The sequence below is a fragment of the Nannobrachium achirus genome (assembly GCF_963921795.1).
Source record: "Nannobrachium achirus genome assembly, chromosome: 20".
Lineage (NCBI taxonomy): Eukaryota > Metazoa > Chordata > Actinopteri > Myctophiformes > Myctophidae > Nannobrachium > Nannobrachium achirus.
The window spans coordinates 42,707,780-42,722,357 of record NC_137827.1 but is presented as its reverse complement, the minus strand read 5'-3'; the positions used below and the strand labels follow the sequence as shown (position 1 = coordinate 42,722,357).

Sequence of the window (14,578 nt, the reverse complement as noted above, 5' to 3'; positions counted from 1 at the left end):
TTGACCTTTCACTCTGCTCTTTCTGCCCTCTACACCAAACCTCTTTGCCGAAAATAGCCGATCTAGAAGCTCACAACGCCTCGCAGCGCGAGGCGTTGTGAGCTTGTAGATCTCCTATTTTTAGCTACAGTTCTCAGAATATGGACACTAGGGTTCATGTAGTTAATATAAAAAGGATTGGAAGATTTGTAGGACCCCCAAGGGGTCCCGGACCCCCTGTTGCAGACCCCTGGTCTAAACCATTGTTTTTGAGACTGCCAGTTGGTGGCTGAGCTGGACAGCAGATCTTAATCATTTTGATCCTGTGACCAATCAGCATAACTACATTAATTCGGTCTAGACAAGGGTCCCAAGCTTGTTTAAAAGAAATAACTCTCCCTCCCCTCCTCACACACACACAAACAAATGTCTTTTCTCTGTCAAGCCATTTGTGACAAACTGCTATTTGTTACAAAATACTCTGTTACTGTGCATCTAGTTTCTGTTTGTTACGGTTTCTACTGTGTATTTATATCCAATCCTCTGTGAAATGTTGCTTATTGAAAGCGCAACACATAATTGAATCAATGACTTGACCATTAAAACATGTTATGTATATATTTTTTGGTTTCCTCTCATTGTACTTTGTGTGCTTGTGAAAACCACCACATGGATAAACCTGACCTAATTCGAACTGAATCTAATTTGCACGACAGGCAGGCTGCACCTCTGGTCCAGGGTTTCTACTAAGCATTCTTTTGGCCTCAGTGTAATACACATCATGTGTGCGTTTGCAGATATTTGAGTGTGCAGCACCCAACTGCACCTCGTTCCTGTAGCGCTTCTTTCCACCACGTTATCATAGATGCACTGCACTGTTCCTGCGTTTATTCTAATATCATATTTTCCCTAAAGTATAATTTTGTTTTCGGCTGCGTTTATTGCAATGGTGTGCTATTAGCACAAATATAAAACCAAAGTTGATTTATTATGTTTTAATTGTCAGGTCATCAATTTAATTGTGTTGTTCTTTTAATGAGGAGTATTTCACAGAAGATTGGCTATAAATACACATTAGAAACTAGACACACAGTAACAAAGACTGTTTTGTAACAAATAGCAGTTTATCACAAATAGCACAGTGCAAATATTGAACCCCATTAATCATTACTTTATTCATTCATTCATGAAGCCATTCTCTAATTGTTGCTGTGATTAGTTAGTGTGTATGTAAAGCCATGATGTGACAGAGTGACTCACCTTCTTGGGTTCCTTTGGCGTCTTCTTCTTCTTCTTCATCTTCTTGTCGTCCTGCTCGGGGTCAGAGGTTATGGCGGGGTTGTCTATCCCTCCCTTCCAGGGGTCCGCCGGGGACAGCAAGGGGTCCTCCTCGCTGCCGCGGTGGGCCCTGCCCTTCTTCTTCTTGTTCTGGGTGGCGGGTCCTGTCTCCTCCCCGTCGCTGTCCGAGTGGAAGCGTCTCTGGTAGGCCTTGGTCTTCATGAACAGGATCTTGGAGCGGTGTTTGTATTTCGACGGCCGTCGGCCGGCCTGCATCCTCCGCTCGTAGCCGTTCTCCTCCTCCCCTCCTCCCAGGGTTCCTCCTCCCCCGTGGAGGACGTGCCGCCCGCCGAAGGAGTTCCTCATCTTGACGATGCGGCTGTGCGCGTCGTCGGGCACTGCGTAGATGTCGTCCGCGTAGCCTGTGGACTTCAGCAGCGTGTCCACCGGGTCGGCATAGTTGTCCGACGTCTCCACGTCATCGAGCGAGTGAGTCAGGGTTCCCCGCGGCGCCCTGCGGTTGCTCCTCATTCCGGCCTCGATGGTCTTCAGCAGGTTGGGGTCCAGCTTCTTCACGTTGGGCTTGGGCAGCACCGGTTTGGGTCGTACGGGCGGAGGCACTTTGTGGTTGCGCTCGTGTTCGCCAACAGGCGTGCTGTGCACTGGGTACTCGTTCCCTTCCAGGTCAATCCGGTATGACTTGGCGCGCTCACTCGGCGTCGGCAGCAACTGGACGTCATCTCCAATGGGGCTGTAGGGGGGTGGAGCCTCTGTGTCGTCCTCCGAGTCAGGGTAGTAGGTGTAAGCCGGGGAGTGGCTGCCACCATGTGGCGAGGTGGGAAACACATCCTCTCCGGCGCCCCCCATGGTGGCACAACTGTTGGGGCTGTCGAACATGAAGGCGCTCTCAATGCCGGCCTTCTTCTCCAGCACCTCGTTGAAGAAGGGCGTGAAGACCTCAGTTTGCCGGTGGTATTGCGACAGTGAGTACAGCGCCGTGAACTTGGCAGCGATCTCTGTGGCGATGTGCTCTCCCTCCGTCATCAGCTCCTTGATTGCATCGTTCTCAAAGAAGTCCGCCTGGCTGTCCGTGATTGCCACCATTTGGACGGGTATCACATCTTGTACCTCAGCCAGGAATGCCCTCAGTGTTGCCATGGACGCCTTGCGCTTAGCTGAATAAACGAGGATGTAACCATGGACCAGCTCATCTTTGCGTATGCCGATGGAGGTGTGGTAGGAGAGCACAGTGACCTGGATCCTCCGCCGGCTGTCACCAATGATCTTGTCCAGAATGAGCGTGTTGCTCTGGCCAGGCTGACCCGCACTGCAGCAGTGCGAGTCCAGGAATGGCGAGAGGATGAGGTCGACACTGAAGGGGTCCCAACACATGGCACACATCACTATCCTGAGGTCAGTCTCTGACATGTCCTTGATAGAGGGCAACGGACTCATCACGTCAAAGTTGTGCTTCAGTCCCTCCAGGACAGCCCGCAGGGCCTGCTTGACCTGGAACTCATTGAACTTCCGCGGGAAAGCCGCTGAGGGTATGTCAACAAAGGTGCACTGCAGCTTGTTGGCCAACTGCTGGCCCTGGTGCCTCAGAATGGGCATGTTCTTACACACACTGTCCCTCTGATTGGCTAGTATTAGGATGAAGGGCAGTGGCTGAGCGAACCGATCTCTCCTGTGCTGTGATATCTCAGCTCTGATCCGACCTATGCAGTCGCCGATGCAGTTAAGTGATTCAATTGAGTTGAACACGCAGAAGCAGCCATGTGGCTTGAAGGTTGAGACCCACGTGTGGCTGAAGAGCAGTGTGGAGTTAACATCCACCGGCAGAAGCTCCAGCTCATAGATTTTCCCATCCAGGGTGTACTCGTCATCTGTGGACTGAGCCCGGATCTCGTTGGCCAGCTCCTGCGCAAGCCCCTCCCTCCCCAGCAGACAGAGATTGATCTTATCGATGTTGGCACTGTTGTAATAGAGGTTGGAGCGGCCATGGTCCAGCTGAACTAGTCTGTTGGCCAGAACCTGCTCCACTTTCAGATCCACGCAGCTCTGACCACTCAGGCACGTCTCCTTTGTGGGGTGATAGACAAAGCCGATGTGTTTGAGGAGGAGCGACTCCCGGTCCGGAGCAAGTTTCTGCAGCGCCCTGTATCTGGGCTCCTCGTTCAGCACACAGTGGATCTCGCTCATCTTGTCACAGCTTGGCGTGGCGTTCAGATCCAGGTCATAGAACAGCTCTGCGTGCTCGAAAAGCATCTCCTGAAACTCCTCCTTGGCCCTTTCAACTATTTCATGTTGGTGCCTGCTGTAAACGTCTCTCCTGTCAGACTCTGTGATGTACTTGTAGGCCTCGTCCTCCATGACAAAGCACATGACCTCCTCCCAGGGCTGTCCGGGGCTGATGAAGTGAACCCTGTCCAGCGACTTCTTGAACCTGTCCTTCATCTCCACCCTCCGCTTCTCCGACAGCAGGTGCTGGACGTGGTTCTGGTAGATCCGCTCGCCGTCGGGAGTGTTCAGGAGGTCAAAGGGCACGCGCCGGTCACTGTTGTTGATGTGATCCGTCTCATCCCACGGCGTGTTCTCCAGGATCACGAACCAGTACTGGAAGTCGGTCCGGTTGCGGATGAGTTCCTGTGCCTCGGGCCACGTCAGGTGCTCGATCTCGTCCAGGTTGTTTAGGAGGTTGTTGAGGGTCTTGGGCAGTGTGGTCAGGTACTCCTCCCTCCTCCTCTTGATGTGCTCCTGCTTCAGCTGAGTGATGTGCTTGGTGTAAGTGTTGCGGGCCTTCCGGGAGCCCTCCAGCGTGATGAACTCCTCGAAGTCCGGGTGGCCCTTCAACGAGTTCACCACCTTGTTCCACGTGGTGTGGTAGTCCCTCACCGATTGCACTACCAGCTTCTCATACTTGTCCGTCACAGCAGCCACCAGCTGCCGATGCGTCTTGTAGGCATCCAGATAAGCGATGGTCTTGGGCTTCCCACGCGTCTTGTCGAGTTGCTGGAGCAGTGCGTTGAAGCAAAGCTCCACATTGATACTGTAACGCGACGCCGTCTCCACGACCAGGAGGTTCTTCTTGCTGGCAGCGAATGCCTGCAAGTCCCTCAGGTGCTGGTCGACACACTCATCGCACTTGGTGGCGGCAACCACAATGGGCTTCTTGGACTTGGCCATTTGAGAATACAGGCTGCTCACAAACTTCATCTGGTCGTCAAACTTCCTGTTGCAGCCCTTACTGACATCGATGCACAGTACAAAGCCGTCAACGGTTTGCTTCCCGTCGGGCATCTGCTTCTGGTCGAAGTCCTGCTCCAGGCCCAGTTGGTCAGTGCAGATGTACATCAGCTTCTCGGCCGATTGTAGCTTAGAGGCGGCAGCACGTTTGGTGTATGGCTGCAAGTTGGTGCTCCGATGCGGAAGGAACGTTTGGTCATCAATGAACTCTGTCTGCTCGATGATCTGAATCCGGCACTCCAATCCATCGTCGCCCCGGTGGAGCACTTCCCCCCAATACAGGAAATGGTCATTGTTGACCACACGGCCCCCAAAGTCTATAGTGCTCAGCACCGAGGTGTGCTCCTGGTAGTAGCTGTCCGCGTCAGGGCGCACATATCTGTTGCACAGGCAGGACTTGCCCACACCACAGTTCCCCTTGTCCTTCTCCGTCCCCGAGAGGCCAACCACGCTGACTGCGAACGCTGGGGGGCGAGCATCCTTGTTCTTGGCCATTATATCGCCCCGCTCATCGCTACTTGGTCAACCCCAGGAGAAAAGTTCAAGAGATCATTCCAGTTCCATTGGTCAGTGTGGCTGCTGCAGGGTCAGGTGCATCATGGCTCTTCCCTTTTGTAATGGTGAATCCTCCTGTCCTTTTATTTCCTTTTTTCTCTATCCTAGGTCTTCTTCAAGCTGGGATAGGGCAGCTGGGTAACTCCTCTTATCACCTGCCTGCAAGAGAAAAATAATTCGGAATTAGGAAAACTTAGAGAGAAACAAATTGCAGACCACATCATCACGCCCATGCCATAACCATACAAGGAGTCCCCTGCAGCTACGCCCAAATATGGATTGTGTGTTGTCATTGCATCAGGCACAAACAAATCAGTCAGCTCCAAATATGGTCACAAAATGGGGAATGCCCATATATGGGCCTAAACTGATGACATCAGGACTCTCCATATATGGGCATAAAACTAAAAGGGACAAGGACTGGCAGATACAGAGATTTCCATATGGGCATATCGGCCCGGATCAGCGGTGCAAGAACTCTAGTTGGAACCTCTAGTGACTGAGTAGTGATATCTAAACATTACATAAATATAAAACAAAAGGTTTTATTTAACTGGGGAATAAATGGGAATTGAAAACTAAAAACTAAAGACAATTCTATGTCAAAAAAGGTTTTTTTGACCGGACCAAAATCAAAGTATGACAGTAAAACTTATATAAGTGCAAGGGAGCAGTAATTCAATCAAGGACCCGGCTCTGCAGTGTCATTTTTCCCCTGGCGGAGAAGAAGAAGCGCTTTCAACCAATTTGTGCCGAGGCAGGATAAAAATGGCATGCAACTCCGGCCCTTTGACAGTCACTGACCTAGAAATGATTTGCTTCACTGTGTGGGAATGAAACAGAGAAAATAAAACAGTTCATAGTTTTGTCTTTTATCAACGCCGTTGGCATAAGTGTGACACCAAGGTAGCTCTGGTTCACTGAGAGCAGCTCGGATGAATGGTAATAACTGGCTGGTGAATTGTGTCCCTTGTTTTTATATTGAAGAATGGTGGCAAGAGGCCAACGATTGTGCCTGAATGAGTTGGAACAGCAAGTTGCAGCAAGATAACATTATTGTTATCAGGCGTCATGCCTGATATATACTTGGTTGTGTGCCGTGTCCCGCACTGAAAATAGTAGATATGCAAGCTCACGACACATCACGTTGTTATTCGTGGTTTGCTTGTAGATGAGAGATCTCCAAGCTCACAATTGTGTTGCAGATCCACCATTATCAGTGCAGGACACCTGCATGCAAGGCATTAAATCACTCTTCAGGTCTGAGAGCTGCAGCTGAGAATGCTATTCGTTTCCAGAGATAGAGCATCAGTGGGTTTTCTCTGGCTTTTATAAGGGCTTAGGTGATAATGTCACCACTGTTGTAGTTTTGGCACAGGGATAAGGACCTTGAAGACTTTCTAAAGTGCACACAAAAGCCTTTAGGAACTACTTGAAAGCTGCTGCAACTGATTCACAAGCTAAGCTATGAGCAAGGAAAAGGCAGGCTGTAGAACTCATTAAATGTATCTTCGCTAGGAAATTATGCAAAACTCACTTTGACTGAAGCGATAGCAATCGGGTGAGTCAACATGGGAGATAAGTGAGCGAATGCCAGGGGTACAAAGAAAGCCTGTTTGATAACAGCTGAAATGATCAGCTCTTTTGCCTAATATTAAAACCACAATGTCTGATCACAAATCACGATTGAAGATTATGATTACATTTAGTCTTAATGAGTTGAAGAACACAAAATATAAATGTGTCTTCATGGTGTTTTCTTGTTCCTTAATCGAGTTGTGTAGCACTGCTTTGCAAAATTACACACATTTGACTGTGGTGTATTTTCAACAGGAAATGTTTCCCGGATGGATCAGTAGTACGTACGTGATGGTAGGGTTACAGGTCTCATGACATGACGATGATGTGTCACAGAGCAAACACACCAACAGGTCAGTCGAGTTTATGGGCCTAATAAACACCAGCTAATACAATGGCCACTGAGTTCTTGCAAAATAGACAGGGTGTATCGTTACCATGATATATGCTTACGGACAGTAGAGTAATCAAAGTAGTGTGTATGCATATAGACAAGACCTATACAATATTTTATACACACAGTGAGGCAGCTGAACTGAGCAGTGGTGGAAAAAGTACCTAAGTTAAAGTATCGATACTGTAACTGCAATATAGAAATACTCTGTCACAGGCCTGACAGCATGTTGTGGGTTCGAGTCCCGAACCCAACAACCTTTGCTGCGTGTCACTCCCCATCTCTCTCTCCCCATTTCCTGTCAGTCTACTGTCAACAAAGGCATAAATCAAAAAGAATCTTAAAAAAACAAAATGTTTGAAAAGTAGCTGATCTACAAGCTCGCAATGCGTTGCGGTGAGCTTGCAGATCGGCAATTTTCAAGTAGTAGGTACGAAATAGGGTGGTTTATTTATTAAGTGGTTTATGTATGTTTTATTATATTGCAATTTTATATCTGCAAAGTAGCTAGTAACTAAAGTTTTCAAATAAATGTAGTGGAGTAAAAGTACAATATCTGGATCTGAGATGTAGAGTATTTGAGCATGTCATTTGTCATTTCTCCCTCAGCCTCATGACAGGAGATAAGAGGGGGGGGGGCTTGCTTGCATCACAAGGCTGTGAACGCTTTAATAAAACCAAGCAAAATGTGTTAGGATCAGATTTATGGGGACTGGAGGCTGAGCACATTATAAAGTCTGTTAAGGGAAAATACACCCAAAAGCCACAGTGAAAGCAACTACCGCTACCATCAAGCCTGATGTTAACCGAATGCTGAGGCTGATAGGCCATATCTGTCCATCAACCACTTTGGAAGGCAACCAACAATCATTTGGAATCCTTATTCAATTCTATAAATCTGGCAAAGACACCCAAAAGCCACAGTGAAAGCGACTACTGCCACTAGCCTGATGTTAACCAAAAGCTGAGGCTGATGGGCTTTATCTGTCCATCAACCATAAAATAGGCTATAATAAACACTACAGTGTCTCAGCGTTAATAGGCTATAATATGAAGTTCTGTCCAATGGATTGGGGTCAGTAGCATGTGCTCTTTAAGTCAATGCTAATATTGGTTTGTTGTTGGTGATCTAGAAACTGAAGATTATAAAGTCAATTACTCCTAACTAGCTAATGGTTGCTTGTAATGTTGAAGATCAAGTGACTGATGCTTATTCTACCATTATACTTATCAATACAAGTATTACATAATAACAAGTCACAGTTACTATAGTTTTCAAATATTAAATGCACAATGTATCCATTTCCCACAGCCTAAACTGTAGTGTGGGATGAAGTCTAGACAGTGTTGTTGGGGAAGTGGTCTTCATAGGTCCTAGACCTAGACCACTTCCTCAATGTACTGTACACAGCCAAGACCTCACCTCATCCTAGATCACATTACTATGACACCAGTAGCTAAAAGCAGCATTTCACATCCCTGCTAAGCTATTCTTTCGAAGCCTGTGATCGGGATTAAGGTATCATTTGTCAAGCTGGGTATAGGTTTTACAAAGGATTGGATGCTAGGAAACACTCGTACACAGTGTGGTAACACTACTCAGAATGGCAACCCTGTCCAGTAAAATCCTTTATGTTGATTTGACTGTCTGTGGTGTGTATAAATGGAACAAAAATAATGGACACCTATTTGTACACTTTCATTTAAAACTGAGTACTGTGTAGTCACTTCACTCAGTGCAATTAGAGTGTAACAAAATATATGTGGTCAAATGTGAGTTATTACAGAGAATTCTATTCTCAGAGGCTTCTCTGTGTTTGTAAACAAAGCTCTGAAGATCTCAACAGGTCTGTCAACCTACCCTGTAACTAGTCACTCAATGTCAGGTGCATGATGCCCCGGTTGGCAACATTACAAACACTTTTGTCAAACAGTGTAGTCTATCTTGTTGTCTCTGAGGGGGAGAAAAAAAGTCAAAAACATAGTTTCTTCTGTTTTGTGTTAAACTGCTCATCAGTGGATCCCTGGTGAAATTAAACTAAGATGTGCTTGCACAAACATGTAATTTTGTTCAGAACATATGCAAGATGCACAACAACAAAAAAACGACACTCCAAGAATTCTTGAAAATGCTCGAACATTCACATGAAAGCTTGGTCCAGACAAGATGACTTAATCGTTATGTTGTGTGTCTTCATAATATAATAACTGTCCTACAAGCAAGGGAAATGGACTGAATGAACTGTAAAAGGCTATTTACTGTAGCTAACTAACACCCTTGTCCCAATAAACATAAAACAAGTACAGCCATAGAACAATGTGCTCAAACAATGTTGTCCTGATCAGTAGCATCACTATAAGGACACGGGGAGTGCTAACAGATGACACAGTCAGCTAAACAAAGGGTTCTTTTTTTCCTTAATCAAGAAATTACAGAGGTGACTGTCAATCAGTATATGAAGTAAGTAGACAATAAACTGTACTAAAGTACAAAAGCACTGGAAAGGTTAAGCAAACAGAGACACGTTTTGACATCACAATCTAGGCTCTATTTTCATCCCTTATGCCTTCATGCCTTATTACCCCTTATCCCTAAACGTTGTTTTGACATTTTTTTACTATTTTGATTTTTTTCTTTTCTTTTTTTGAATATTGCTGATCTACAAGTTCACAACATGTCGATCATGTAGATCGGCTATTTGAAAATGTTCAAAATGTTTTTCAAGAAGTTTAGGGATAAGCGATAAGGCATGGATGAAAATATAGCTGTAAGAACCAAATCCTTTATTTCACAAATTCACATGCCAAGTGGAAGTTCCAAACTGGTAAGGTGGGGGTGCTGGGCAAATAACAATGTAGATATAGTAAAGCTCTATAGCCTTTAGTTTGTTATATTGATTATACTGAAATTCAGCCCTTAATGTATATTAGCCCACGCAGAGAAGAACTACTACTGATCAGCTATGGGAAAATTGGCCTACTAACAATGGGACTACCATTGTTTCTATTGTTCCTCTGGTTGCCTGCTCCTACGCACCTGTCCTAGTAGGTGTGCACAAGACCTTCCTCTACTAACAATAGGCCTACCTCAAAATTATGTAGCACCTTATCATAATAGTGTCACCGGCATAAGGAGACGTTTTTCAAAGGAATTTGTTTACACCGGTTTGTAGTGTATTAAACCTGTGAAAGATGTAGTTTATTAGACTAAGCACAGGACAAGGGCTCTACGAGTGTTTCAGAAAGTTCTTGTGGGGGGTGAGCAGGTAGATAGTTGACATAATTTCAGCATCCCTGGTTTGTGTCATGTCTTCCCCTATTCTTCTCATCTCTGTAACTACCCTATCTAAAAGCACATAACGGAAAGGTTAACTTGAATATGCCACTAGAGACAGTTTTGAAGATGTCACCAATGTTATCAGAAGTCTGATGCCAGTAGCCTAAAGACAAAGTCCAAAACAAATCGTGACAGAACACTGTCACATTTTGGTAATGAAGCAAGGTGAGGTAAAACGTGTCAATAGCAATACATCCAGGCTTGGTCTGAAAGCTAGAGTAGCCTCCAACCAAACGATGTTAGCCAATTATAGTCACTAGCCCTTACCCGTTCAAAGATATGAGCTCCGAAATGATGTGCAGTGTGTGGGTTATGGGATGTGCACTGTGCACACAGTATATGAGGGATGGAAAGTAACTTTAACTGGTGCTTGCATGCTAATATGTAGGAGCATCAATGTAAGAAATACCCGTTCCATTTAACGGCTACAGAGATACTGTGTACCGATCTGCATGATTTTTGGACAACATCTGTAACAGGGCCAGAACCCCCCCCCCCGCGCCCGCCCGCCCGCCCGCCTGCACACACACACACACACACACACTCCCCCCCCCCCCCCCCCCCCCCCGTGTGTGTGTGTGTGTGTGTGTGTGTGTGTGTGTGTGGGTTTGTGTGTGATTGTGCATGGCCTGAACAACAGCGCCCCTCCCTTAACATGTGTGGTCACAAAAGGTACTGTAGGCTAAATAGATATAGATACACCATAAAAATGCTATTATACAGCATACGATTTGTGAAAGTGACAAACGGGCTTCACAGTTATGTCAGGTGTGTTCATATGCTGATGGTGATGCGATTTCAGATCAATTGCTCCAGCCACCGAGGAGAAACGCTGTTTCATACAGACAGACACTCACTCACTCACTCACTCAGACAGACATTCGCAAAATTATAGTATAGATAAGCATTATTTATGCCAGTTCACACCCCAGATTTGTGGTGTAATGTTATGGGTCTTTCCTCATGGACAGGCTTGTAATGATACCGGCGACAGCTATACCAAACTGGCTTGACCAGGGAGGCACAGCGAACAACTTCTACTCTCACTACATCTTATTATAAAAAAAAAAAACATAATAAGTCAAATGTGTTTTGAACTGCTAAACCACTGGTTCTCAAAGTGGGGTCTGGGGACCCCCAGGGGTCCTTGAGGGGCTTCCAGGGGGTCCCTAGATAAATGATGGATAGCTAGGAACCAACTGGAGTCTGGACCCTATGTGGCTGGTGTTAACTCTGTACAAATGGAACCAAAGCCAAATGGGGGGGTCCAATTGGTTCCATTTGTACACTCTGAGTTATGGTGGTCAGTAGTTTAATGCAGGGGTTCTCAAAGTGTGGTCCGAGGACCCCCAGGGTTCTATCAGCAAATGTAAAAAGATCATGACATTCTTGTTTGAAAATGTTTTAAATGTTTAACACCACAAATCTTGTATGGGGATCCTTGCCACCACAACACCATTTCAGGTGGGGGTCCGCGGCCAAATACACATTAATTTAGGGGTCCTTGACATGAAAAAGTTTTAGAGGCACCGTGCTAAACGATCACATATGTGATTATGTGACGTTATTGTAGAAAACGAGGGAGGAGAAAGTGGACGCATTATTCCGTTAAGGAAAACCTTTAAGCAAAAGGATGGCAGTTATGTTAGTTAACATTAGGCGAATGAAACACAAATATTCCAAAAAGAAACAAGGCTCATTGAAATGACATTTATCCAAGGGGAAAGGGGGAGACTCCAGGAGGGGACATAATGGGAGTTTTTGGCAGCAAAAGGCACTTAACTGAGCTAACGTTAACGGGGTTGGTTAAAACCTGCGTCAATGCACCATGTTACAGTTTGGCGAAGACGTCATTTCTCATGGCGGTTTATTAATTGTAATAATTTGATCATTTCTCCTGGAGAGAGGGGGTAGAGAGAGACCAGACCCAACCCGACCTATGGCTCTCATTACTCGGCCAAAAAAAAAAGCGTTCACACAGCGATTAGCTGTTAGCACTGGCTAGCCCATAGCATGCCAAGAGGACAGCTAGCAGCAGTATCTTTAACAGAACAATGCATTTTATACGCAGTGAAATCCACAAACACGGCCTCTTATTATGTTATAACACACATATATGCATCTGTCTTTTCACGGATGCGTTGGTGTAACGTTGATAACCACGGGCTGGCAGTGGTTCGGCAAAGGCACATTTTAACCCAGAGTGTTGAGCTAATGTAAAAAAGTCGATGCAGTCCCATTCAGTTGTTACACAGAGATTTGAGACCCCCCGAATTGTGTGACTCAAGAAGAGTATGTTTGTTGATAAATGTATTTAAATGTTGTTGTTTCCTACATTTATATTTCCATTTAATAATTGTAAATAATTATACAAATTATGACAAACAAATCTATGAAATTCCATAAATTAACAAATAAATTAAGAAGCAGTGAAAATAGCTCACAACGCTCGGCTATTTTCACTAGTTTGGGTCCTGGGCAAACTCTCTCTCTCTCTCTCTCTCTTTTGGGTCTTGAGCTAAAAAGTTTGGGTATCACTGTTCTAAAGTACAGCCAGATGTCAAATTCTTAAGACTTTTCGTGGGGGAAATTCCGTTTTATTAGTGCCATTTGATGTTTTCTGACTCGCCAGTTGCGCGGAGAGAGGACATTTGTTTCGACATTTACCATGGGATGGCATTAAAATTTAAAAAGCAATTAAGCACCATTATCAAGTGTCACCCTTTCCCCCCTTTATAGAATGCATTTTTCTATGATGGGGGGAAAAGGTTACACTGTCTTAAATGTTATAATAACAATAATAATGCCTCGAGCCAGGACATCTGAAGCCTCTCTGAAGTCACAGAATTCGAATGAGTCACCAGTTTCCACGTAACACGGCTCCAAATGCATTCCCCTACAACCCACCTAACATGGTCGCTCCCAGCAGCAGCTCCAGATACCACGGAGAAAAGAAGGCATTCCCAACAAAAAAAAACTATTCCTATTTACAATCCACCCCACGGTGCGATGATCACCACGTCTCCACGAGTAGTCCGAGTCAACGTGAGGGCAAAGAAAGTGTAGCCTTTCGGGTAGTCCAAAAGCCCCGATCCCTTCCCTATATTTCGTGTTATTAGTGGTATGCGTTTGGTAACCCGAATCCTGCTGCTCTCTGGCTGCTGCTTCTTGCTGCTCCCTCCCCTCGCATCCCAGCCAGGCAGTAATGGCGACTGATAGGCTACACCTCTCTCTCTCTCTCTCCCTCCCTCCCTCCCTGGATCTCTCTCTCTCCCTGGATTTCTCTCTCTCTCCCAGTGGTGGAAAATGTAGACCTACTCAAATGTTTTACTCAAGTAAAAGTATCATACATACTGCAGTACTGTCTGCACTTAGAAACACTCTGTTTACAAGTGAAAGTCTGTAATTCAAAAATGTGCTTGAGTAAAAGTGTACAAGAAGTATTGGTATCAAAATGGACTTGAAGTACCAAAAGTAGGCTACTCAGACATTGTGCAGAATGTCCCTTTTCAACTCAAGTTTTCTAAATGTAGGCCTTTAACAAATCAAAATCTACAAAGTAACTATAGGAACTAAATGTAGCGAAGCGTAAAAGTACAATATTTCGATTCGAGATGTAGTGGAGTAGAAGGTAAAAGTAGGCTATTGGAAATTGGAAATACTCAAGTATAGTACAAATACCTCTAATTGTACTTAAGTAGCCTACAGTACTTAAAGGGTTAGTAAATGTACTTAGTACAGTACTTAAGTAAATGTACTTAGTTACTTTACACCACTGCCCCCCCCCTCTCTCTCTCTCTCTCTCTCTCTCTCTCTCTCTCTCTCTCTCTCTCTCTCTCTCTCTCTCTCTCCAGCAATTTTTCCACCAGGGCTTGAGGGGTGACAGTGACACAGCAGTGTGATGTCAGTGATTTATTTATTAATTTTTATTAAGAGAATTGTCATCATGTATTATGCATGGAAGCTTCAGATTCTCTCAGGCGCAGGTGTGGCACACATTGTGACGTAGCCTCTGTTCTAATCTTATTATCATCATCATCATGACATCATTATCACCTTCATAAGAATGAACTCACTGAACTGAATATCATCCTTAAAATATTTAAAATACTAAAAAAATGTGCTGTTATTCTTTATACAAAATCATTTTGACCGTGGCTAGTACTAGAGACTTTAATTGGAGCATCTTGGAACAAGTTGGTACTGTGGTT

General features: G+C 45.2%; 1 protein-coding gene across 1 annotated transcript in view; it reads right to left on the bottom strand.

The window, feature by feature from the left end:
* The window catches only part of arhgap5 (Rho GTPase activating protein 5), a 51,950-nt gene extending 38,441 nt beyond the window's left edge, over positions 1 to 13,509 (bottom strand). The window contains 2 exon segments of the mRNA XM_080750549.1: positions 1,240 to 5,217; positions 13,275 to 13,509. Coding sequence (XP_080606675.1) covers positions 1,240 to 4,998 — 3,759 coding nt within the window. The 5' untranslated portion in view covers positions 4,999 to 5,217; positions 13,275 to 13,509.
* Positions 13,510 to 14,578: the final 1,069 nt, after the last annotated feature.